This window comes from Gigantopelta aegis, chromosome 13, assembly GCF_016097555.1.
Source record: "Gigantopelta aegis isolate Gae_Host chromosome 13, Gae_host_genome, whole genome shotgun sequence".
In the NCBI taxonomy this organism is placed as follows: domain Eukaryota; kingdom Metazoa; phylum Mollusca; class Gastropoda; order Neomphalida; family Peltospiridae; genus Gigantopelta; species Gigantopelta aegis.
In genome coordinates this window covers 4,019,143-4,044,755 of record NC_054711.1, presented here as the reverse complement: position 1 = coordinate 4,044,755, position 25,613 = coordinate 4,019,143, and the positions used below count along the sequence as shown (strand labels likewise).

The 25,613-nt window shown below is 37.7% G+C and overlaps 1 protein-coding gene across 2 annotated transcripts in view; it reads left to right on the top strand.

Annotated features, from left to right (window-relative positions):
- LOC121387388 (presequence protease, mitochondrial-like) overlaps positions 1–25,613 on the top strand; it is a 62,178-nt gene that overhangs the window by 16,899 nt on the left and 19,666 nt on the right. Inside the window, exons 6-16 of one of the 2 annotated variants that reach the window (XM_041518485.1) lie at positions 4,022–4,118; positions 6,017–6,177; positions 7,420–7,546; positions 9,662–9,750; positions 11,689–11,817; positions 12,580–12,693; positions 13,522–13,618; positions 16,688–16,822; positions 18,656–18,794; positions 21,160–21,276; positions 22,609–22,738. In XM_041518485.1, coding sequence (XP_041374419.1) covers positions 4,022–4,118; positions 6,017–6,177; positions 7,420–7,546; positions 9,662–9,750; positions 11,689–11,817; positions 12,580–12,693; positions 13,522–13,618; positions 16,688–16,822; positions 18,656–18,794; positions 21,160–21,276; positions 22,609–22,738 — 1,335 coding nt within the window. Of the gene's footprint in view, positions 1–4,021; positions 4,119–5,005; positions 5,039–6,016; positions 6,178–7,419; positions 7,547–9,661; positions 9,751–11,688; positions 11,818–12,579; positions 12,694–13,521; positions 13,619–16,687; positions 16,823–18,655; positions 18,795–21,159; positions 21,277–22,608; positions 22,739–25,613 lie in introns of those variants that run through there. The other variant, XM_041518486.1, reaches the window with a different exon arrangement.

The following is a 25,613-nucleotide window of genomic DNA, read 5'->3' as shown; positions in this document are numbered from 1 at the left end:
CTACTTGTACGTGGGTAACAAGATTGTTCACATTTTTACACTACAGCTACTTGTACGTGTGTAACAAGATTGTTCACATTTTTACACTACAGCTACTTGTACGTGCGTAACAAGATTGTTCACATTTTTACACTACAGCTACTTGTACGTGCGTAACAAGATTGTTTTTTTACACTACAGCTACTTGTACGTGTGTAACAAGATTGTTCACATTTTTACACTACAGCTACTTGTACGTGGGTAACAAGATTGTTCACATTTTTACACTACAGCTACTTGTACGTGGGTAACAAGATTGTTCACATTTTTACACTACAGCTACTTGTACGTGTGTAACAAGATTGTTCACATTTTTCACTACAGCTACTTGTACGTGTGTAACAAGATTGTTCACATTTTTACACTACAGCTACTTGTACGTGCGTAACAAGATTGTTCACATTTTTACACTACAGCTACTTGTACGTGTGTAACAAGATTGTTCACATTTTTACACTACAGCTACTTGTACGTGTGTAACAAGATTGTTCACATTTTTACACTACAGCTACTTGTACGTGGGTAACAAGATTGTTCACATTTTTACACTACAGCTACTTGTACGTGGATAACAAGATTGTTCACATTTTTACACTACAGCTACTTGTACGTGCGTAACAAGATTGTTTTTTTACACTACAGCTACTTGTACGTGTGTAACAAGATTGTTCACATTTTTACACTACAGCTACTTGTACGTGGGTAACAAGATTGTTCACATTTTTACACTACAGCTACTTGTACGTGCGTAACAAGATTGTTTTTTTACACTACAGCTACTTGTACGTGTGTAACAAGATTGTTTTTTTACACTACAGCTACTTGTACGTGTGTAACAAGATTGTTTTTTTACACTACAGCTACTTGTACGTGGGTAACAAGATTGTTTTTTTACACTACAGCTACTTGTACGTGTGTAACAAGATTGTTTTTTTACACTACAGCTACTTGTACGTGTGTAACAAGATTGTTTTTTTACACTACAGCTACTTGTACGTGCGTAACAAGATTGTTTTTTTACACTACAGCTACTTGTACGTGTGTAACAAGATTGTTCACATTTTTACACTACAGCTACTTGTACGTGGGTAACAAGATTGTTCACATTTTTACACTACAGCTACTTGTACGTGGGTAACAAGATTGTTCACATTTTTACACTACAGCTACTTGTACGTGTGTAACAAGATTGTTCACATTTTTACACTACAGCTACTTGTAAGTGGGTAACAAGATTGTTCACATTTTTACACTACAGCTACTTGTACGTGTGTAACAAGATTGTTCACATTTTTACACTACAGCTACTTGTAAGTGGGTAACAAGATTGTTCACATTTTTACACTACAGCTACTTGTACGTGGGTAACAAGATTGTTCACATTTTTACACTACAGCTACTTGTACGTGGGTAACAAGATTGTTCACATTTTTACACTACAGCTACTTGTACGTGTGTAACAAGATTGTTCACATTTTTACACCACTGCCTTCTTTCTTTCTTTGGGCTATATCTCGTTCCAGCTAGTGCATCACGACTGGTATACCAATGGCTGTGGTATGTACTGTCCTGTGTGGGATGGTGCATATAATAGATCCCTTGCTGCTAATCGAAAAGAGTAGCCCATGGAGTGGCGACAGTGGGTTTCCTCTCTCAATGCCTGTGTGGTTTTTAACCATATGTCTGATGCCATATAACCGTAAATAAAATGTGTTGAGTGCATTGTTAAATAAAACATTTCTCTCTTTCTTTGTCTTTCTTTCTCAATTTCAAAACATTTTTTTAATAGTTTATTTGTACTAGGGTTGACCACCCCGTAACATTGAGTAGTGCATTACATGTATATAACAGAAAATAGAACACATATATAGTAAAAAACCAAATGATAAATATACATGCGGTCATTACCTTTGACAGATCCTAACTTTTAAACAATATGTCATGTTACATTATAGAGCTATGAGTCATGAAGGGAACACAAAATTTGAATGTGTGGAGTGCAATGCAGTGGCATGATTTGGCATCCATGTTCAATGCTGGAATTAAGATGTGTATAATGCTATTTTACTTTATTTCTTAGACTCATTATTGTGTAGTGTACTCAGGTCTGGGTCGAGTTTGATCTTAGAATACTCAAGTCCATTACTGTGGACTCGTGGAAGCTCTGCTATGTGTTATCAATCAATCAATAAAATATTTACATGCTCCTATACCACGAAGGTTTCGAGCATGTCTATCCCAGGTTCGGCCACCGGATGCCAGTAGGCTAACCTGGGACAGAACAATTACTGGGGCAATTTTGATATTTAAACAAACAGGGAAAAAGGACTTTACAATAAATAATTTTGTGCGTTATTTTCCCAAACAATATTTAATATACAGCAAACAACTAACAATTTGTAACGCAAATTTAGATCGGGCAGTCCTAAATATAAATATATTTTTAGAATGTTTTTAAAATATATTAATTAGCCCTCAAAATAGGGGTGGCAGGTGACTAGGAGGTTAGGCTTCAGTCACAGGAGGTTTTTTTTAATAGGGAAATATGTTTTACTTAGGGGCACCCATCGTGTTGGGGACTTCGGTGTGGCCGAAATCGGGGAAGGCTCCGGGGGGGGGGGGCAGGCAGTCCCCTGGACAAACCTAACACCCCTTATGGCCAAAACCGCCTACGCCTACCACCCTAACCATCTTCCGGTGGAGTATCCCCCACCCACCCAGCACCCCCCCGGCCAACCCAACCGTCGTGCCCTCCAGTCTCGGTGCCCCCATCAAAAATTAGGCCCACGGGCCAACAATTCTACCAGAGAAGAAAAAAAAAAAAAAAAAAAAAAAAGTATTTAAACAGGGAAAGTTAAGCGTCTGGTGAGTCTGGCAATATAAAAACGTATCCTGGCGATTCCAAGTCCAGGGGCGCCTCTCTATAATCCTGGAGAAACAGAACGTTATGCCATTCATCAGACGCTGGCACCACTTTAATTTAGAAACCTAGCGCATACAAGTATGGTATAGAACCATGTTGCATACCCTAGGATAGGAGCAGCGCACCGTGCTATGTGTTATAGTAATACAGTTGATAATTTACACTGGCCCAGACCAAACATTCACTAGCCGGGACTGGCCCAGACCAAACATTCACTAGCCGGGACTGGCCCAGACCAAACATTCACTAGCCGGGACTGGCCCAGACCAAACATTCACTAGCCGGGACTGGCCCAGACCAAACATTCACTAGCCGGGACTGGCCCAGACCAAACATTCACTAGCCGGGACTGGCCCAGACCAAACATTCACTAGCCGGGACTGGGCCAGACCAAACATTCACTAGCCGGGACTGGCCCAGACCAAACATTCACTAGCCGGGACTGGCCCAGACCAAACATTCACTAGCCGGGACTGGCCCAGACCAAACATTCACTAGCCGGGACTGGCCCAGACCAAACATTCACTAGCCGGGACTGGCCCAGACCAAACATTCACTAGCCGGGACTGGCCCAGACCAAACATTCACTAGCCGGGACTGGCCCAGACCAAACATTCACTAGCCGGGACTTGGCCACACCAAACATTCACTAGCCGGGACTGGCCCAGACCAAACATTCACTAGCCGGGACTGGCCCAGACCAAACATTCACTAGCCGGGACTGGCCCAGACCAAACATTCACTAGCCGGGACTTGGCCACACCAAACATTCACTAGCCGGGACTGGCCCAGACCAAACATTCACTAGCCGGGACTGTGCTCTAGTGGCAGTGTTCGAGATTAAAATTTTGGGGCAGTATCCCAGTTGGATACTAACATTTCAAAATCTGGTATCCCACCTGAGAATTTAGTATTATATGGTATCCCGGTGGGATACTGGGTTCTTGAAGTCTGGTATCCAAAATTAAATTCTGGTATCCCCGGGATATCGGGATACCGTTAATCTCGAACACTGAGTGGTGTTGTCAAACAAAACAAACTTTTATCTTTTTGTTGCAGTCAGGAAGGGTGGAGACTGGAGCACAAGGATCCGCAAGACAAATCGTCCCCACTGGTCTTCAAGGGAGTGGTCTACAATGAAATGAAGGGGGTGTTTGTAAGTGGCATTGGTAATGTTGTACAGTTCAAGGGAGTGGTCTACAACGAAATGAAGGGGGTGTTTGTAAGTGGCATTGGTAATGTTGTACAGTTCAAGGGAGTGGTCTACAACGAAATGAAGGGGGTGTTTGTAAATGGCATTGGTAATGTTGTACAGTTCAAGGGAGTGGTCTACAACGGAATGAAGGGGGTGTTTGTAAGTGGCATTGGTAATGTTGTACAGTTCAAGGGAGTGGTCTACAAGGAAATGAAGGGGTGTTTGTAAGTGGCATTGGTAATGTTGTACAGTTCAAGGGAGTGGTCTACAAGGAAATGAAGGGGGTGTTTGTAAGTGGCATTGGTAATGTTGTACAGTTCAAGGGAGTGGTCTACAAGGAAATGAAGGGGGTGTTTGTAAGTGGCATTGGTAATGTTGTACAGTTCAAGGGAGTGGTCTACAACGAAATGAAGGGGGTGTTTGTAAATGGCATTGGTAATGTTGTACAGTTCAAGGGAGTGGTCTACAACGGAATGAAGGGGGTGTTTGTAAGTGGCATTGGTAATGTTGTACAGTTCAAGGGAGTGGTCTACAAGGAAATGAAGGGGGTGTTTGTAAGTGGCATTGGTAATGTTGTACAGTTCAAGGGAGTGGTCTACAAGGAAATGAAGGGGGTGTTTGTAAGTGGCATTGGTAATGTTGTACAGTTCAAGGGAGTGGTCTACAACGAAATGAAGGGGGTGTTTGTAAGTGGCATTGGTAATGTACAGTTCAAGGGAGTGGTCTACAACGAAATGAAGGGGGTGTTTGTAAATGGCATTGGTAATGTTGTACAGTTCAAGGGAGTGGTCTACAACGGAATGAAGGGGGTGTTTGTAAGTGGCATTGGTAATGTTGTACAGTTCAAGGGAGTGGTCTACAATGAAATGAAGGGGGTGTTTGTAAGTGACATTGGTAATGTTGTACAATGTATATCCTCAACAAAATCAATTAGTGGTGTTGTTACAAACAAAACAAAGTTTAATTTTATAATACTGTGAGGTGAGAGTACAGGTTTGTTAGTCTCTTACCAATACATCCGGAGGGACCTATAGGTTTCGTCTCTGTCCTTCTGTCTGTCTGTCCGTCTGTCCCACATATAGTTTCCCATATTTTTTTCACAAAGCCTCAAGATATTTGTATGTTGCTTTATCATGTACTGTGACAGATTCAGGTTTGACTTTACCCATTTTTATGACACAGTTATGGCCTGTGATCATTTTGTGTATTGTTTTATCATGTACTGTTAATTTGACATTGAAGACTAGTTTCAGCCTGTGAAAATGGACACCAAGTTTAGTTAATCGACAAAGCTGCATTACATTGTGATAAAGTTATCACAGAATCAAACTAAAGCCTGTGATGTTTAAATTGAGGAATATCGTCACGCTTGTCACGATAAAAACAAATTCTCAGACAAATGTGTATTTTTAGAATTATGAAATATGTATTTTGGAGTATTACAAAAATCTGGATGATCACAACTACTTCAGGTGTACGAAAATTAATATTCTAAATACAATGTAATAAAATAATTATAGTTCAAAATAAAAAATATGGCTTTAATAGTGAAAAATATTGTAGTGTTTAAAAACCAGGGTATGTCCCTTTAATGGCGATTTACACCTTTTTAAACTTACGAGAAATACGAAAGTTTGTTGGGCCCGTTATGAAACATGTATTGCTTTAGCAGTACTCTCGGAATGCTTTTAAATGAAATTAAATTAAATGCATAATTAGTAAATGATGTTATAATACGGTGAGAACACACTATGAATGTATGTGAGATAACGCTTGGTTTGTTAGACATCCTATAGTTGGATATAAAACAGTGTGCTGGGGTGCGTTAAACATGCACATTCCTTTCTTTTATTTTTCAGTCGAGTTCTCACGACCTGTTTGCACAAGCCGCCCACAACAGCCTGTTGCCGAGTCACACGTACGGGGTGGTCTCGGGGGGTGACCCCGCCCACATACCCAACCTGACCTGGGAGCAGCTGAAAGATTTCCACCAGACACATTACCATCCCAGCAACTCCAGGTACACTATATAGTAACCTTTACACTACTGGGGGGAAGGGGGGGGGGGGGGGGGGGGGGAGACATAGCCTAGTGGTAAAGCGCTCACCTGATGCGCAGTCGATGTGGGATCAATCCTCGTCGATGGGCCTGTTGGGCTGTTTCTTGTTCCCACCAGTGCACCACAACTGGTATATCTCCAGTGGTGGGGCAGGAAACTTTTCGTTTTATCTCACCATTACAAATTAAACAGATGAGATTTTTCTTTTCTAATTTCTCATTCTGCCCAGTGTGTCATGACTGGTATACAGGGCTTCTAGATTATGGTAGCCCCACTCCCATGGCTAGTGATATTCAATGTTGGGCTAGTAAATAACTACTATTGCCGTGCCAGGCAGGGCTTCTAGATTATGGTAGCCCCACTCTCATGGCTAGTCATATTCAGTGTTGGGCTAGTAAATAACTACTATTGCCGTGCCAGACAGGGCTTCTAGATTATGGTAGCCCCACTCCTAGTAAATAACTACTATTGCCGTGCCAGACAGGGCTTCTAGATTATGGTAGCCCCACTCCTAGTAAATAACTACTATTGCCGTGCCAGACAGGGCTTCTAGATTATGGTAGCCCCACTCCTAGTAAATAACTACTATTGCCGTGCCAGACAGGACTTCTAGATTATGGTAGCCCCACTCCCATGGCTAGTCATATTCAATGTTGGGCTAGTAAATAACTACTATTGCCGTGCCAGACGGGGCTTCCAGATTATGGTAGCCCCACTCTCATGGCTAGTCATATTCAATGTTGGGCTAGTAAATAACTACTATTGCCATGCTCGACGGCTTGTGAAATTGCTTTGTCAAATGTTGCAGTTAAGTCTATTTTGTAAATATGAATATTCTGCCCCCAAATGTTAGTGTTTTTAAGCTCTATATCTCTCTCTTTAAGTGACATATCCAATTTTTAATATTATTTAGTAAAATTGTATTAACTTAACGTAAAGTAGGGCTAGTGTGAATTTTTAATCATGACTAGTAAATTTGTTTAATGACTGATCCTATGGCTAGTGGATTTTATAAAAATTCTAGAAGCCCTGGATATATCAATGGCCATGGTTGGTGCTATCCTGTCTGTGGGATGATTCATATATAAAGATCCCTTGCTACTAATGGAAACATGTAGCGGGTTTCCTCTCTAAGACTATATGTCACAATTACCAAATGTTTCTCAATCATGTTTTGTTTTGTTTTTGTGTGTTTTTTTCCAGGTTTTTCACATACGGCAGTTTTCCACTAGACGAACACCTGAAATTCATTAACGAGAAATACTTGCAGCACTTCAAACAAATCTCAGTAAACACAGCCGTGCCTTTAGAACCAAGATGGCCGAAACCGGTTAGTTTTGTTTAGAATTCAGTGGGAAATATTGTACCTGCAGACTGGAGTGGGTTTTTTTAGAACTGAGTATTAATACACTTTAGGGGGTGGGATGCTTGATGCGTGGTCTGTGTGGGATCGATCCCCATCAGTGGGTCCATTGGGCTATTTCTCATTCCAGTCAGGGCACCACGACTGATATATCAACGGCCGTGGTATGTGTTATTCTGTCTTGGATGGTGCATATATAAAAATCCCTTGCTGCTAATGGAAAAATGTAGCGGGTTTCCTCTCTAAGACTATATGTAAAAATTACCAAATGTTTGACATCCAACAGCTGATGATTAATAAATCAGTGTGCTCCACAAACTTTAACTTGAATACACTTTAAACATTGTACCACATATTTTTGATGCTATCTTAGAACTACGATATCATAAACTGTCATAGGCTATGATGTCACTATGACACAATTAATAGTCCCCAACAGTTTTTCGAAAATAAGGGCCCAGGTTAGAGATTTTCAAAGTTATCTGCAGCGCCAGCCATAGTGACGTCATAATGCTAAGATAGCTTAAAAATATGATCGCTGGTTTCTTATACTGCCCAGTGGTAAAGCGTTCACTTGATGCACAGTCAGTCTGGGATCGATCCCCGTCGGTGGGCCCATTGGACTATTCCGTCGGTGGGCCCATTGGACTATTTCATGCTCCAGCCAGTGCACCACTATTGGTATATGAAAGGCTGTGGTATGTGTTATCCTGTCTGTGAGATGGTGCATATAAAAGATCCCTTGCTGCTAATCGAAAAAAAGAGTATCCCATGAAGTGAAACAGCGGGTTTCCTCTTTCAATATCTGTGTGGTGCTTAACCATAAGTCTGACGCCATATAACTGTACATAAAATGTGTTGAGTGCATCGTTAAATAAAACATATCCTTCCTTCTTATACTGCCGATAAAGAGACCACTGTGTAAGACATTTGTTTTTACATAGCTATCTCACACTAGTTGGAGGTCGATTTAAAGACATCTGATTGGTTGCTTCATGACGATGACATAGATGCTAATGCCACACCATCCAATGAAATAAGCACAACCAAAATGTATAGTTCTGTAACGTTAATGTTTATGTTAATCTGAAAGTCATTTAGAAACAACTCTTAACTCTGATAGATAGCTCTTTGAAGTTTATGTAACTGTAAGCGCAGGCATCATAAAAATACATGTTAGGTGGAAAAGACATTTAAATTTCTTTTTCACAGAAATACAAATCTTGTGTCTGTTAGAAAACTATTTATTTTACAACTCCTTTAAAAAGCTTTTCAACTCACTTTAACTCAAAAATTTCATTTAGAAACAACTCTTAGCTCCGATAGATGGCTCTTTGAAGTTTATGTAACTGTAAGCGCAGGCATCGTAAATACATTTTAGGTGGAAAAGACATTTAAATTTCTTTTAAACCTGTTTTTCACAGAAATACAAATCTTGTCTCTGTTAGAAAATTATTTATCTTACAACTCCTTTAAAACGTTTTCCACTCACTTTAACTCAAAAGAAAGAAATGTTTTATTTAACGACGCACTCAACACATTTTATTTACGGTTATATGGCATCAGACATATGGTTACGGAACACACAGAGTTTGAGAGGAAACCCGCTGTCGCCACACTATGGGCTACTCTTTCCGATTAGCAGCAAGGGATCTTTTATTTGCGCTTCCCACAGGCAAGATAGCACAAACCATGGCCTTTGTTGAACCAGTTATGGATCACTGGTCGGTGCAAGTGGTTTACACCTACCCATTGAGCCTTGGGAGCACTCACTCAGGTTTTGGAGTCGGTATCTGGATTAGAAATCCCATGCCTCAACTGGGATCCGAACCCAGTACCTACCAGCCTGTAGACCAATGGCCACCTAACCACGACACCACTGAGGCCGGTGATTAACTCAAAAGAGACCGTTAGAAACATCTCTCTTTTTTTTCTTTCTATTTTTTCCTCTCTTTTTTGACATTGTCACATTGATCTGGGGCAGTACAAATTTTAAAAAAATAAATAATAATAATAATAATAATAAATAAAAAATAGAAACAACTCTGAACTCTACGTTTATTCCTGATATTTATTTTTCAGAAATTATCCGAGGTAACTTGCCCGCCAGACCCGATGGCTCCCGACCCTCAGAAGCAGACGACTGTAGCTGTCAGTTTTCTTCTCCAGAAGTATGTGTATCATGTATCAAGCCTAGTGATTCTAATAGACCATATCAATTCCTATTACCGATAAAGTTAACGTTTAATAATAAAACTGATGTAAGCAGAGTTTCAACACACCCAGGAAGTACAGCAATAAAACGTGTGGCACCTCACATTTAATCTACCTGCAAGAAAATGGGGGGTCACATACCATTTAAGAGATTTAATTAATGTTTTTAATAGCAACTATAATTTTTGTTGAAAATTGCAGTTCTATTTTTGGGGTTACCCGCATTAGTTTCAACCTCTGGTATATGCTGCATAACAACTGTATAACAAATAAAAGTGTATTTATTTATTGTCAATTGATAATAGTATTTGCACAGATAATCAATGTCACATATTACTACTAATCACACCCATAGCTGCTTTTACTCCATAAATATTTGATGGTGCACCTCAAACTTTTACATGGAACTCTCTTCTTTGGTACTATGCAACCTATAAGGAGATGCTAATTGCTTTAGCAGTTCTCTAAGAATACATCTCAGTCCTTCTGTTTGTCCGTCTGTCCCACATATAGTTTTCCGGATATTTTTTTTACAATGCCTTGAGATATTAAGGTAATATTTTGCATATAGATATATCATGTACAGTAACAGATCAAGGTTGACTTTCATGATGATTTGCCCATTTTTATGGCCAGATAAATTTTTACTTAAATGGGAATTTATTCATGGGAAATAGCTCTATCCAAAAAATGGAATTTATCCATGTTCGGCAGAGTTATGGCCCTTGAATGTAGGAGATTTAAACAGTTGTGGAAGACAGTAGGAGACGCTTATTGCTTTAGCAATACTCTCAGAATGCTTGTTTACAACATTATACAAGTTTATAGAGTTTATTCATCTTTGAGGCCCCCAGTTCACAGTATGTCTAATTTGCTGATTTGCATACATGGCATACATTCAAGTGTTCGTCTTTGCTAGGGATATATTGTCTTTGGGAAAGTTCTTATAATGTTGCTAATGGAAAAATGTAGCAGGTTTCCATTAGAACTATATGTTAAAATTACCAAATGTTTGACATCCAATAGCTGGTCGTTAATAAATCAATGTGCTCTAGTTGTGTCGTTAAACAAAACAAATTTCAACTGAAGACTATATGTCAGAATTATCCAATGTTTATTTTCAATAACCAATGTTAAATAAAATGATGTTCTCTTAACTCTTAAGTCATTAACTGTTGTCCATCCAGCTTTACAACTAGAAAACATCATCACTGACCCAAGTTTCTAAAGTAAAATATGTATTCAACCCCAGATTGTAAAAACCCAACTAATTTAAGACTATTTTGATGTGTCATAGTTTAGAGGACATTAGTGAGTCTAATTACAAAAATAAAATTTACAAAAGAACTTAATACATTTTATTTGTTTAATATTTTCTTAAACCCTACGATCACGATCCATTACGTCATTGTTTATGACAGTTCCATCCATCATCTACTTCAAAGTGTGTATTATCAGTTATTTTCGGCGAATACATCCTTTACAAATCTTCGATTTTCATTAAATAATAATGTCCAACATGTTTTAAAAGAAATAATTATACAAATAGCGAGAAATCGAACCCATGTGCACGTTACGTCATCAATAACGTTTACACAAATTTAAACCATTTTTGTTTTCTTGTTGATATTGTGATATCAACTTAAATTTGAATACCAGTCAACAAAATACACTCAACGTGTTCGATTGTCATTCTACAATGTTCTAGCGTTCAAAGAATCAAGATAGATAACGCCTGGGAATGTTGACAACTGTGTTTACGAAGACCCATCGCGTCTCGACTACAGTCGAGAATTGGTTTTACGTTAGTTTTGCGCATCTTGACTGCAGTAGAGATTAGGAGGGAAAGAGTTAAACAAAACAAAACAAAAGTTAAATTTTCCTTTCTTTTGCAGCATCACCGACACGTTTGAAGCATTCACGATGAGCATCATTGGCGATCTGCTGGTGAACGGTGAGACGGCTCCCTTCTACCGCTCGCTGCTTGAGGCAAACATCGGCAGCGGGTACTCTCCAGTGCTGGGGTAGGAAACTGGTTTCTTTCTTACTTGCCTGTGTGATATAGGTGTTACTTTTCTGATGGCATCCAATTGCTTATTTTTATACACCCGTCTACGATGGGTTGTATTATGGTATTAAGTTGTCTGTACGTACGTCCATCTGTACGTACGTATGTCCATCTGTTATTTTTTTTCTTGTCCAGACCATATTTTGCATACAGGACCATCAAACGTCACATGTAGGAACAACTTGGGATGGCAGTGTGTCTCGTGCTAGTACTAGGTCACTATGACCTACTTTTCACGGTCTACTGCACATAACTGTAAATCCTTGTCCGGACCATAACTTGCATACAAATGCATACAGGACCATCAAACCTCACATGTAGTAACAACTTAAGATGGCGGTGTGTTGAATACTATTACTACATCACTGTGACCTACTTTACAGGTCTACTGCACATAACAGTAAATCCTTGTCCAGACCATATCTTGCATACATATGCATACATATGCATACAGGACTATCAAACCTTGTGTCACATACAATTACTAGGTCACTGTGAAACAAATAAATCAAATAATTTGTCTATATTCTGAACATCATAGGAAAATCTTGTTTAGCGAATTGAATCATACCCATAACATATTCATTAATATTTATGGTTTTCAATCAAACTTCTGATGGGCGTATAATGTACCTCACCGGTACTCTTGTTATACAAAGTGGTTACAAGAAACCGAAAATAATGAAATCACAGTAAGAGAGATTGTTTTCTGTTACAGGTATGATGGACACACAAAGGAAGCCACATTTTCTGTGGGCCTACAAGGTATCAAAGAGGAGGATGTGGACAAAGTACGACAGATCATTAATGAAACATTCAACACAGTTATTCAGTGAGCATTACAGTTCATTATTATTACATTCAACAGAGTTATTCAGTGAGCATTACAGTTCATTATAATTACAAACATTCAACAGAGTTATTCAGTGAGCATTACAGTTCATTATAATTACAAACATTCAACAGAGTTATTCAGTGAGCATTATAGTTCATTATAATAACAAACATTCAACAGAGTTATTAAGTGAGCAGTATGATTTATTATAATTACAAAGAGCTGAGCAGTATAATTTATTACACTTACAAACATTTGACAGTTATTCATTGAGCATTATAATTTATTATAATTACAAACATTCAACAGAGTTATACTGTGAGCATTACAGTTTATTATAATTACAAACATTCAACAGTTATTCAGTGAGCATTACAGTTTATTATAATTACAAACATTCAACAGAGTTATATTGTGAGCATTACAGTTTATTATAATTACAAACAATTGGGCAGTATATTTTATTATAATTACAAACATTTTAGTTATTCAGTGAGCAGTATACTTTATTATAATTACAAACATTTGAGTTATTCAGTGAGCAGTATAATGTATTATAATTACACACATATTAAGGGAGGAAACCCACTGTCGCCACTTCACGGGCTACTCTTTTTGGTTAACAACAAGGGATCTTTTATATGCACCATCCCATAGACAGGATAGCACATACCACGGCCTTTGATATACCATTCGTGGTGCTCTGGCTGGAGCCAGAAATAGCCCACTGACAGGGATCGATCCCAAATCGACCACTTTACCACTGGACTACGTCCCGGATAACACATACCACGGCCTTTGATATAGTCATATTATGATTTACAGGGAGGGATTTGAACAGAAGAGGATTGATGCAGTTTTACACAAAATAGAACTGTCTCTCAAACATCAGACTGGAAACTTTGGACTCGCTCTAGCAGTGGTACGTTGTTGTTTTTTTTACTTTATTATTATCAGAAAGCAATGGTATTACCCATAACATAAAATAGTGGCATAACTTACAGTTGTGGCATAATGTAACGTTATAACGTAATAGTAGCAAAACCTACAATGGTGGTTAAACTTAAAAAGGTGGTTAAACTTACAATTGTGGCATGACTTATAATTGTGGCATAACTTACAATGGTGGCATAACTTGTAAATGCAGCAGAAGTTATAATTGTGGCATAACACTATACTGGTGGCCTAACTTGTACTTCTAATATGAATTACAATGGTGGCATAACTTACAATGGAAGGAAGGAAATATTTTATATAATGACGCACTCAACACATTTTATTTATGGTTATATGGTATCAGACATATGGTTATGGACCACACAGATATTGAGAGAGGAAACCCAATGTCACCACTTCATGGGCTACTCTTTTTTGATTAGCAGCAAGGGATCTTTTATATGCACCATCCCACAGACAAGATAGTATATAACACAGCCTTTGTTACACCAGTTGTGGAGCACTGGCTGGAACGAAAAATAGCCCAGTGGGGCCACCGATGGAGATCGATCCTAGACTGATCTCTCATAAAGCGAACGCTTTACCACTTGGCAATGGTGGCATAATTTACAATGGTGGCATAACTTACAATGATGGCATAACTTACAATGATGGCATAACTTACAATGATGGCATAATTTACAATGGTGGCATAACTTACAATGGTGGCATAACTTATAATAGTGGCATAACTTACAATGATGGCATAATTTACAATAGTGGCATAATTTACAATGCTGGCATAACTTAAAATGGTGGTTTAACTTAAAATGATGGCATAATTTACAATAGTGGCATAATTTACAATGGTGGTTTAACTTAAAATGATGGCATAACTTAAAATGATGGCATAACTTACAATGGTGGCATAGCTTATAATAGTGGTATAACTTATAATAGTGGCATAACTTATAATAGTGGTATAACTTATAATGGTGGTATAACTTATAATGGTGGTATAACTTATAATAGTGGCATAACTTATAATGGTGGTATAACTTATAATAGTGGCATAACTTATAATAGCGGCATAACTTATAATGGCGGTATAACTTACAATGGTGGCATAACTTATAATAGTGGTATAACTTATAATAGTGGCATAACTTATAATGGTGGTATAACTTATAATGGTGGCATAACTTATAATGGTGGCATAACTTATAATGGTGGCATAACTTATAATGGTGGTATAACTTACAATGGTGGTATAACTTACAATGGTGGCATAACTTACAATGGTGGCATAACTTACAATAGTGGCATAACTTACAATAGTGGTATAACTTACAATAGTGGCATAACTTATAATAGTGGTATAACTTACAATGATGCCATAACTTACAATAGTGGTATAACTTATAATAGTGGTATAACTTATAATAGTGGTATAACTTACAATGATGCCATAACTTATAATAGTGGTATAACTTACAATAGTGGTATAACTTACAATAGTGGCATAACTTACAATGGTGGCATAACTTACAATGGTGGTATAACTTACAATGGTGGTATAACTTACAATGGTGGCATAACTTACAATGGTGGCATAACTTACAATGGTGGCATAACTTACAATAGTGGTATAACTTATAATAGTGGTATAACTTACAATAGTGGCATAACACTACAATGGTGGTCTAACTTGTAAGTCTAGCATAACTTACAATGGTGGCATAACTTATAATAGTGATATAACTTACAATGGTGGCATAACTTATAATAGTGGTATAACTTACAATAGTGGTATAACTTACAATAGTGGTATAACTTACAATAGTGGCATAACTTACAATAGTGGCATAACTTACAATGGTGGTATAACTTACAATGGTGGTATAACTTACAATGGTGGCATAACTTACAATGGTGGCATAACTTACAATGGTGGCATAACTTACAATGGTGGCATAACTTACAATGGTGGCATAACTTACAATAGTGGTATAACTTATAATAGTGGTATAACTTACAATAGTGGCATAACACTACAATGGTGGTCTAACTTGTAAGTCTAGCATAACTTACAATGGTGGCATAACTTATAATAGTGATATAACTTACAATGGTGGCATAACTTATAATAGTGGTATAACTTACAATAGTGGTATAACTTATAATAGTGGTATAACTTACAATAGTGGCATAACTTACAATGGTGGCATAACTTATAATAGTGGTATAACTTATAATAGTGGTATAACTTACAATAGTGGCATAACTTACAATAGTGGTATAACTTACAATGATGCCATAACTTATAATAGTGGTATAACTTATAATAGTGGTATAACTTACAATGGTGGCATAACTTACAATGGTGGCATAACTTACAATAGTGGTATAACTTATAATAGTGGTATAACTTACAATAGTGGCATAACACAACTTGTAAGTCTAGCATAACTTACAATGGTGGCATAACTTATAATAGTGATATAACTTACAATGGTGGCATACTTAATAGTGGTATAAACTTATACTTACAATAGTGGCATAACTTACAATGGTGGCATAACTTATAATAGTGGTATAACTTATAATAGTGGTATAACTTACAATAGTGGCATAACTTACAATAGTGGTATAACTTACAATGATGCCATAACTTATAATAGTGGTATAACTTATAATAGTGGTATAACTTACAATGGTGGCATAACTTACAATGGTGGCATAACTTATAATAGTGGTATAACTTATAATAGTGGTATAACTTATAATAGTGGTATAACTTATAATAGTGGTATAACTTACAATAGTGGCATAACACTAAATGGTGGTCTAACTTGTAAGTCTAGCATAACTTACAATGGTGGCATAACTTATAATGGTGGCATAACTTATAATAGTGGTATAACTTACAATAGTGGTATAACTTACAATGGTGGCATAATTTACAATGGTGGCATAACTTACAATGGTGGCATAACTTATAACTGTTGTATAACTTACCCAAGTGTTTGATGATAAACAGTGTATTTTATTACAGGGTGCCATCTCAACATGGATCCATGACGGCGACCCCAGTCAGCTGCTGCAGATCAACAAACACGTACAGATGTTTCAAACCAAACTGAAGGAAAACCCACGGTTCCTGCAAGAAAAAGTCCAGCAGTATTTTGAGGTTAGTCAAAGAGGTGACAAACAGAGAGACAGACAGACAGAGAGAGAGAGAGAGGAAGACAGACCGACAGAGAGAGAGAGAGGCAGGCAGAGAGAGAGAGGAAGGCAGACAGAGAGACGGACAGAGAGAGATACATGTATACATAGATAGATACATATAGAATACTATACGAGTTTTCGCTAGATATCATTTTTACGAAACGAGTGAACTTCTCAAACGTATCTGACCGAACGAAAGTGAGGTCAGATACGTTTGGGAAGTTCACGAGTTTCGTAAAAATGATATCTAGTGAAAACGAGTGTGGTATTTTATTTATTACCCTCCTTTAAATCACGCAAATTATGAAAAATAAATAAATCAATCAATCAATTTTGTAGCCTATTTCAAGACCGGATGTTGATTTGCATAACTAGCCGGTGCACGACTACGTACCGCCGCATTGAGAAATAGTTCGTTGTACTTCCGCTACTTCTCAGTGATGTTTTCAGGGGAGTGGTGTAGACGTACTTCCCCATAAATTTCCATCGGGTTTCATTTTTTAATTTAAAGAAAGCTGTAAGGTACATGCATCAATATATGTTTATTTTCATATTGGGTGAAAAATGGGTAAAACTAATGCATAATTCCATATTTTAACAAAACGCCCCCAAGAAACAAATGTTCCTGTTACCCCACTGGCACTGGTTATGCTAATAATGATGAATTCACAAATCACAACTGACAATAACAATTTGTTGACCAAAAATCCAACCAATAAGAGAATAACAAGTGTTTTTGCAGTTAAAAACGTGTAGCTTGCAAAAGCCGCCGAGTTCACGGGAAAACTAAAATTATAACTTTAAGGTCGACGACAGTCACTTTTCGCTCCCTTGTTTTGGCTTTCTTTGTACACAATAAATATAGCATATCTTACCGTAATTTCACTTGAAATCCATATTTCGTAAAATGTAAAAATTTTCAATCACAGAATTTTCTTCAAAAACATTCAGGTGCTTCAGTAATGTTCGAAAAAAAAAAATCAATAGGAATTTTGCATTGGATTTTTTCCAGCATTCTTAAAACGGAAACGTCATGTACCCAGTTTGTGGTTATTGTAAGGAGGTGCAAAGTGACGTCATTGGAATTCTGACGTCATTCAAATTCAAAATTAGCTATATTATTACAATGCATCGCCACATTAAAATAAAAACTGGTCTACTAACCTTGACCCCTGTTAAATTTCTACAACAAGCAAACAACGCTGTTTACAGGTCGGTATATTTTACTTTTTCATAATTCTACAAAAATATTAAGTTTAAAAAAATTAAAATCTACCATATCATATGAAAAAAATTAACGTTGGATATGTTTCATTTATTGTGTACGAAGCCAAAACAAGGGTCCAAAAAATGACTGTCGTAGACCTTAATAATGATGAATTCACAAATCACAACTGACAATAACAATTTGTAGACCAAAAATCCACATAATAAATAAAATGAATATGTTTAATTATTGTTCTATTCATTCTTTTATTTTTATTTTTTATTTAAAAATATTTCTCGCGCGGTCCAGTTTACATCAACTTTTAATGAATGACATTTGTAGTAAAAGTTGTGGATGTTACTGACCTTGACATTAATTATGAATGAAAAAAATAGTCCCGTTATGCTAATAAGGTCGCTGTCCAACCAATCGAAATTAACTCTGTTCCCTGTTGACAAATCAAAATACAGTTTGTAATACGCACCTGGTGGTGCATACGAAATTTGTACGACACCGCTATATCTTCACCAGGAGGGTAATAAATAGATTGATCAGTGTTTTATTTAACACACTGAACATTACTTTCAGGAGAACTGTCACAACTTAACCTTGACGATGAAACCGGACGGTGAATACGAGAAGAAGAGACAGACCGGGGAGGAGGAACGACTCGCGAATCTCGTCACAAAACTCTCAGATATCGACAGAGAGCAGATATACACAAGAGGTTGGTTTAACAGGTTGTCCTCTGTTAACATTGTAACATGTATCTCTGTAATAGAAAAGGAAACACATGTTAGTTTAACACATCTCAGCACATTTTAAACTGCTGTACAGCTAGTCTGAAATATAGTTATTTCGAAATTTTCGTCAAGGAAGAGACAGTCAGAGAGAGATTGGGGGTGGGTGGGTGGGGGGGGTGAAAGAGACGGACAGACAAAGAATGTGTTATATATACAGAACTTCACATACATTGTTTTCTCTTCCTATTTATTTTGCGCAAGAATATATATCACGAGACCGTGTAGCAGTCGAATGTTGTTCTTTCACAAAATAAACTTGTACAATAAATAGGAAGCAAAAACAATGTATGTGAAGTTCTGTATTTATTACATACCTTCTTTTATGTTTTACAAAAACGTTTTTTAATTTAACATCATAACAACACTTTGTTAAATCTATGATCAAAACTCCTTTCATGGATTTACTTAACGTTAAGAATCATACTCTGTGGCAGCCATGTGTAATGTTTCAAATATGATGTGACGTCATTTGTAAATCACATATGATGTAAGTAAATAAAAGGTGCTAACTGTAGTAAAAATAAAAAGGGAATTCCCCATTTAAAAGTTCCGGTCCAGATCGCACATATGTGCGATACAAAATAAATTTATCACACAGTTTGAAAATGTCTTTATCACTATAGTAAGATTGAATAGGTACATGTATGTAATAACAGTGATTATGTAACTTAAGCAAGAATAAGTTGGCTACATTTATTTACATGAGCAAATAACAATGATGTATACTCGTACATCTCAGTGATTTCTCACACTGTAGGCCTACAATACTGCACAGATACATTATTGCTATTAGATGAATGTTGCCTCCAGATTTCCTCTCTCATTACCTGGACCAAGTGTCAACATAATCATGTTATTACGTACCTATTCAATCTTACTATAGTGATAAAGACATTTTGAAACCAGGGCTAGCTCTGGCATTTGCCAAATTCGACAATTGTGAATTAAAAAAAAAATTGGCAAATTTTATTTTAATTTGGCAAAATAATTTCAAGTATTAATTGATATTCTGTTAAAAAATAACTGGGTTTCTATAAGTTTAATAGATAATTTGGCGAAATTTTCTGCTGACACAGAGCTAGCCCTGAAACCATATGTTAAATTTATTTTGTATCGCACATAAGTGCAATCTGGACCGGAACTTTTAAATGGGGAATTCCCTTTTTCTTTTTACTGAAGTTAACGCCTTTTATTTACTGTCGTCATATATGATTTACAAATGACGTCACATCGTATTTGAAACATTACATAAGGCTGCCGCAGAGTATGATTCTTAATATTAAGTAAATTCATGAAAGGAGTTTTGATCGTAGATTTAATAAAGTGTTGTTATGACGTTAAATTAAAAACCGTTTTTGTAAAATGTAAAAGAAGGTATGTAATAAATACAGAACTTCGCATACGTTGTTTTTGCTTCTTATTTATTGCACTCGTTTATTTTGCGAAAGAACATACCACTCGACCGTAACAATTAGATTTCAGTCTGTATATACAACTATGACAATTTGGTGTATATATTTATACATCAAATTGTCATAGTTGTATATACAGACTGATAATCTAATCAAGAAGATATATTAAATGTCTAATTTTAATTGTCAAAAGAGTTCTATTAGTTGAAAACATGCAGCAGAAAGTTAGCAGTCTCTTTAATGAGTACTGTAAGTGTAGATTAGGACTTTAAAATTTTTTATTAATAATATCTCTATTTGTGTTGTTACACAAAACAAACTTTAATTTTAACTTTGATTAATATAGTGAAATCTCTCAAAACTGGACCCTTTGTAAACCAGATTTCCCTCAAAACCAGACTTTTTGAATAGTCCCTTTATAATAATATGTACAGAACTTAACCTCTCTAACCCAGACCCTCTGTAAACCAGAATTCCCTCAAAACCAGACTTTTTGAATAGTCCCTTTTTAATAATATGTACAGAACTTAACCTCTCTAACCCAGACCCTCTGTAAACCAGAATTCCCTCAAAACCAGACATTTTCAATAGTCCCTTTTTAATAATATGTACAGAACTTAACCTCTCTAACCCAGACCTTCTGTAAACCAGAATTCCCTCAAAACCAGACATTTTCAATAGTCCCTTTTTAAAAACCATTGCCTGAACCTCTTTTGGATATAGGCATGTTAACAGTAAAAACCAGTACATAACTTAACCTCTCCAAACTGGATACCCCTAATACCGGACCTTTTACTTCATCCCATGGGTGTCTGGTTTAGAGGGGTTTCACTGTAATACATGTAAATACTCCTCACATCATGTTTTACATCTGTAGGTCAGGAGTTGATGAAACAGCAGATGTCGACGGAGGACTTCAGTTGTCTGCCAACGTTACGACTCAGTGACCTTGACCCCAAAATAAAGCCAGAGGTAGTCAAGACCACCGACTTCAGTAAGTATATTTTACATCAGGCAAGACAATAATAACCAGGAAATATTTTGTTCAGTATCGCGTCGCGGTTCACTACACAAGTTTCGTAAATCGCAACACAATTTTAAAACATAAACAATGGTTGCTAATCAATTTTCAATTGACAAGAAATATCTCTAATCATTTTTTAAATTTTTTTTAATTCCCTGGATACTCAGGACTGGTATATCAACGGCTGTGGTCTGTGCTGTCTTGTCCTTTGGAAAATACATGACATGTATATATAAAAGATCCCTTGCTGCTAATGGGTTTCCACTATTTCTTTATATCAAATGTTTGACATCAAAGGAGACACTTATTAAGTAATCAATATGCTCTAGTGGTGTCACTAAACAAAACAAGCTTTAACAGATGACCACATGTTAGAATTGCCAAATATTTGGCATCCAGTTGCCCATGATTAATAAATCTTATGTGCTCTAGTGGTGTCGTTAAACAAAACAAACTTTAACTAAAATAATGAGCAATAATTACTTCTAGTAAATATAGCCTGGGTCCATTCTTACAAAGCGAAATTATCTAAAATCATCAGGGCCGTACCCTCGTCAAAATCCTAGGGGGGAGGCCTCCTATTTATAAACAAATGAAACACTGTACAAATTAAACCCTGAGATGTGTATGCTATTTTCTGGATTAAGAAAAAAAAGAGATTCTCCCCCCCCCCCCCCCCCCCCCCCCCCCCCCCCCCCACCCCCTCCCTCCCAGATGGTACGGCCCTGATCCGCTTAAATACCAGGCATGTTTGCAGGGGGAGGGTTTCGGGCTCCCTGCCCAAGCAAACTTTCTCCTTTTTTTTACAATATATTTAAAGGTGACCATGACTCGACTCCCCTATAAACTTTGTTCGCCACAATCTAGACTCCCACCCCTGCTAAAATTCCTGCACATGTGCGTGAATACATAACATAGTTAGCAGGTCTCTGAGAATTGAACATTTGCGTAAACCATTTATGGGCTACACAAAAACAAATTCAAGGAACACATTTCATTTTTACGTAACCCGTCATGACCATGTAAATGATGTCATAAATTCAGTGCACGAACGAAAAATGGGTTACACAAAAGTACACTTACGCGAGAGACACGTGAACAAAACTATCGCTCTCGCAGTTTTCAGAGGACTGGTTATGCACTTAAGGTAGTTATAGCAGTACAATCGGATTGTTAATATGTGTGACCCTACACCCTGCTGTGATGTTACAGATGGGTTACCTGTGATGTTCTCGGCACTTAAGGTAGTTTTAGCAGTATGATTGTGTTCATTAAAACACGGCCCTCCTGTGATGTTTACAGATGGGTTACCTGTGATGTACTCAGCACAGCCGACCAATGAAGTGACATATGTCGGGTTTGTGTCCAGCATCGACGACGTCCCCAGTCACCTCAAGATGTACGTGCCTCTGTTCTGCAGCATCATCACCAAGTGAGTCATAGGAATAGTGTCAGGAAAAGCAGGGCTTCTAGAATTTTTATTAAATCCACAATTATCTCCCCTCCCTTCTCTCTCTCCCTCTCTTTCTTTCCCATTCTTTCTCTCTCTTACTCAATCTCAATTTCTCTCTATCTCTCTGTACTTCACTTTGATTCTCACTGTCTCTCTATCTCAATCTCAATTTGTGTATCACTCTGTCTGTTGCTCTCTCTATCTCTCGCGGGGATAGAGCTCTCGAGATCTCTCTCTATCTCTCTCCACTATCTCTCTCTATCTATATCTCTATCTCTCAATGCGGTATGGTGTCTGAGGTATATATCTCTCTCTCCCATCTCTAAGCTCTCTCTCCTCTCTCTCTCCCTCACCCTCACTCCCTCCCTTCTCCCTCCCTCTCATCCTCTCTCTCTCTCTCTCTCCTCTCTCTCTCTCTCTCTCTCTCTCTCTCTCTCTCTCTCTCTCTCTCCTAACTGTCTGGTCTGTTTTCTCTTCTCTCACTGTTGGTCTGTTTCTCTCTCTCTCTCTCTCTCTCTCTCTCTCTCTCTCTCTCTATCTCTCTCTCTCTCTCTCTCCCTCCCTCCCTCCCTCCCTCCCTCCCTCCCTCCCTCCCTCCCTCTCTCTCTCTCTCTCTCTCTCTCTCTCTCTCTCTATCTCTCTTCTCTCTCTCTCTCTCTCTCTCTCTCTCGCTCTCTCACTGTCTGGTCTGTTTCTCTCTCCCACTGTCTGGTTTGTTTCTCTCTCTCTCTCTCTCTCTATCTCTAGCTCTCTCTCTCTCTCTCTCTCTCTCTCTCTCTCTCTCTCTCTCTCTCTCTCCTCTCTCTCTCTCTCACTGTATGGTCTGTTTCTCTCTCTCACTGTCTGGTCTGTCTCTCTCTCTCTCTCTCTCTCTCTCTCTCTCTCTCTCTCTCTCTCTCTCTCTCTCTCTCTCTCTCTCTCTCTCTCTCTCTCTCTCTCTCTCTCTCTCACTGTCTGGTCTGTTCTCTCTCTCACTGTCTGGTCTGTCTCTCTCTCTCTCTCTCTCTCTCTCTCCTCTCTCTCTCTCTCTCTCCTCTCTCTATCTCTCTCTCTCTCTACTCTCTCTCTCTCTCTCTCTCACTGTCTGGTCTGTTTCTCTCTCTCACTGTCTGGTCTCTCTCTCTCTCTCTCTCTCTCTCTCTCTCTCTCTCTCTCTCTCTCTCTCTCTCTCTCTCTCTCTCTCTCTCTCTCTCTCTCTCTCTCTCACACACACACACACACTTTCTCTTTCTCTTTCACTTTCTCTCCCACCCCTCTCTCTGTCTCTCTCTCTCTTAGATGACGAGAGGAAAACCGCTGCCACCACTCCATAAGGGCTTTTAGAGTTGTTTTTAATTCACTAGCCATGGGATCAGTGATTAAAAAAATTTACTAGCCATGATTAAAAATTCACTAGCCCTACTTTATTTTAAGTTGATACAATTTTACTAAATAATAATTATCAGGTATGTCACCTAAAGAGGGAGATAGAACGTAAAATACTAACACTGGGGGCTTGGGGTGAGGCAGGATATTCATATTTACAAAATAAACTTGTCTGCAACATTTGACAAAAACAAAATTCACTAGCCGTCAGGCATGGCAATAGTAGTTATTTACTAGCCCAACATTGAATATCACTAGCCATGGGAGTGAGACTACCATAATCTTGAAACCCTACACTAGCCATCGGGCTACTCGCATGTAAATCGTACTGATTTTACGAAACTTGTGTCAGGATTAATGTATTACCCGAGTGAGAGCGAGGGTAATACAATAATCCTGACACTCGTTTCGTAAAATCAGTACGACACACAAGCTCGTATAATAATTTCTATGTATTGCACTGCAAGATTGCAAGTCTTTTTTTTTTAAAGTTGCAAGAGTATGCCACCAAGATTAAATCATAACCAAAACATCCTGTACATAATGCGGTGTTTGATAACAAATATGAAGTTGTTGAACTTGGTTCAGACTGTGTCAAGAACTAGAACAAAAAACATCCTGTACATAATGCGGTGTTTGATAACAATATGAAGTTGTTGAACTTGGTCCAGACTGTGTCAAGAACTAGAACAAAAAACATCCTGTACATAATGCGGTGTTTGATAACAATATGAAGTTGTTGAACTTGGTCCAGACTGTGTCAAGAACTAGAACAAAAAACATCCTGTACATAATGCGGTGTTTGATAACAATATGAAGTTGTTGAACTTGGTCCAGACTGTGTCAAGAACTAGAACAAAAAACATCCTGTACATAATGCGGTGTGTTTGATAACAATATGAAGTTGTTGAACTTGGTCCAGACTGTGTCAAGAACTAGAACAAAAAACATCCTGTACATAATGCGGTGTTTGATAACAATATGAAGTTGTTGAACTTGGTCCAGACTGTGTCAAGAACTAGAACAAAAAACATCCTGTACATAATGCGGTGTTTGATAACAATATGAAGTTGTTGAACTTGGTCCAGACTGTGTCAAGAACTAGAACAAAAAACATCCTGTACATAATGCGGTGTTTGATAACAATATGAAGTTGTTGAACTTGGTCCAGACTGTGTCAAGAACTAGAACAAAAAACATCCTGTACATAATGCAGTGTTTGATAACAATATGAAGTTGTTGAACTTGGTCCAGACTGTGTCAAGAACTAGAACAAAAAACATCCTGTACATAATGCAGTGTTTGATAACAATATGAAGTTGTTGAACTTGGTCCAGAATGTGTCAAGAACTAGAACAAAAAACATCCTGTACATAATGCGGTGTTTGATAACAATATGAAGTTGTTGAACTTGGTCCAGACTGTGTCAAGAACTAGAACAAAAAACATCCTGTACATAATGCGGTGTTTGATAACAATATGAAGTTGT